General features: G+C 34.7%; 1 protein-coding gene across 1 annotated transcript in view; it reads left to right on the top strand.

Moving 5' to 3' along the window:
- LOC110450147 (snaclec 3-like) overlaps window positions 1–863 on the top strand; it is a gene marked incomplete at its 3' end in the record, with an annotated part of 63,120 nt that extends 62,257 nt beyond the window's left edge. Inside the window, exon 6 of the mRNA XM_021497430.1 lies at window positions 648–863. Coding sequence (XP_021353105.1) covers window positions 648–863 — 216 coding nt within the window. The remainder of the gene's footprint in view (window positions 1–647) is intronic.
- Between the last annotated feature and the right edge of the window lie 649 nt (window positions 864–1,512).

The raw sequence follows: 1,512 nt of genomic DNA, 5'->3' as shown, positions 1-1,512 counted from the left end.
CTAACACAGACATATAACATAGTCATCCTCTATATAAGTACCTGTGTATACTTTGCCTAATACAGACATATAACATAGTCCTACTCTATATCAGTACCTGTATATACTTTGCCTAATACAGACATATAACATAGTCCTACTCTATATCAGTACCTGTATATACTTTGTCTAACAAAGACAAATAACATAGTCATCCTCTATATAAGTACCAGTGTATACTTTGCCTAATACAGACATATAACATAGTCCTACTCTATACAAGTCCCTGTATATACTTTGTTTAACACAGACATATAACATAATCCTACTCTATATAAGTACCTGTGTATACTAACACAGACATATAACATAGTCCTACTCTATACAAGTCCCTGTATATACTTTGTTTAACACAGACATATAACATAATCCTACTCTATATAAGTACCTGTGTATACTATAGTCATCCTCTATATAAGTACCTGTGTATCCTTTGCCTAATACAGACATATAACATAGTCCTACTCTATATAAGTACCTGTTTATACTTTGTCTAACACAGACATATAACATAGTCATCCTGTATATAAGTACCTGTATATACTAACACGGACATATAACATAGACCTACTCTATAATAAGTACCTGTAAATACTTTGTTTTTTTAGAGCTATCCACCTGCTTCACCTCGGTATCGACGATGACTGATGCCACACTTAGTGCTGGTACATATCAAGGAATGACTGCTGCAACTGATTGTGCCGGGAGGTGTTCAGAAGCCAATTGTGTAGGTTACCGATACTATCCGAACTCGGCATGCGTATTAGGACTTGCTTCCCTAGGCAAGGTCTACACCAAAGGTGGTACAGACAAATACATGAAAGGTACGTATGATATGGTGTGTGCACTATCAGGAATATCATGAACTGGTTTATTTTGTGTATGCCTTACGTCCATAGTCATTTAAGGGCGTGCCTGTTGTAGTAAAAGCGGAGTACCTGGAGAGAAAAAACTACTGACCTTCGTCGAGAACCCTGGCGTTTCGCCTCGGGAAAAAGTTAATGTCTCGGGGGACAATACAAGTGCTATTTCTCTCACACCTATACACTGTATATTATACTGTATACAGGGTAACGTACAGTATATATTCTTTTACATACTGTATTAAAGGATATATGTACATATACTGTATATATGTGCAAGGTTACGAATATTGTTACATGGTTAATGACACTATATACATGTACATGGTTATATAATATATACTGTATACAAGGCTATATACTGTATACAAGGCTATATAATGTATACAAGGCAGTATAGGGTAGACCGGGTTATAATGTATATATACTGTATACAGGGTTATACTGTATTACGGGTTTATATATACTGTATACAGGGTTATACTATATTACGGGTTTATATATACTGTATACAGGATTAAACCTACTGTATACAGAGTTAAACATACTGTATACAGGGTTAAATATGCTTTATAAACGGTTAAAAATACTGTATACATGGTTAAATTTA

The sequence above is a fragment of the Mizuhopecten yessoensis genome, unplaced genomic scaffold (assembly GCF_002113885.1).
Source record: "Mizuhopecten yessoensis strain PY_sf001 unplaced genomic scaffold, ASM211388v2 scaffold4999.3, whole genome shotgun sequence".
In the NCBI taxonomy this organism is placed as follows: domain Eukaryota; kingdom Metazoa; phylum Mollusca; class Bivalvia; order Pectinida; family Pectinidae; genus Mizuhopecten; species Mizuhopecten yessoensis.
This window is presented reverse-complemented; position numbering and strand designations above follow the sequence as displayed.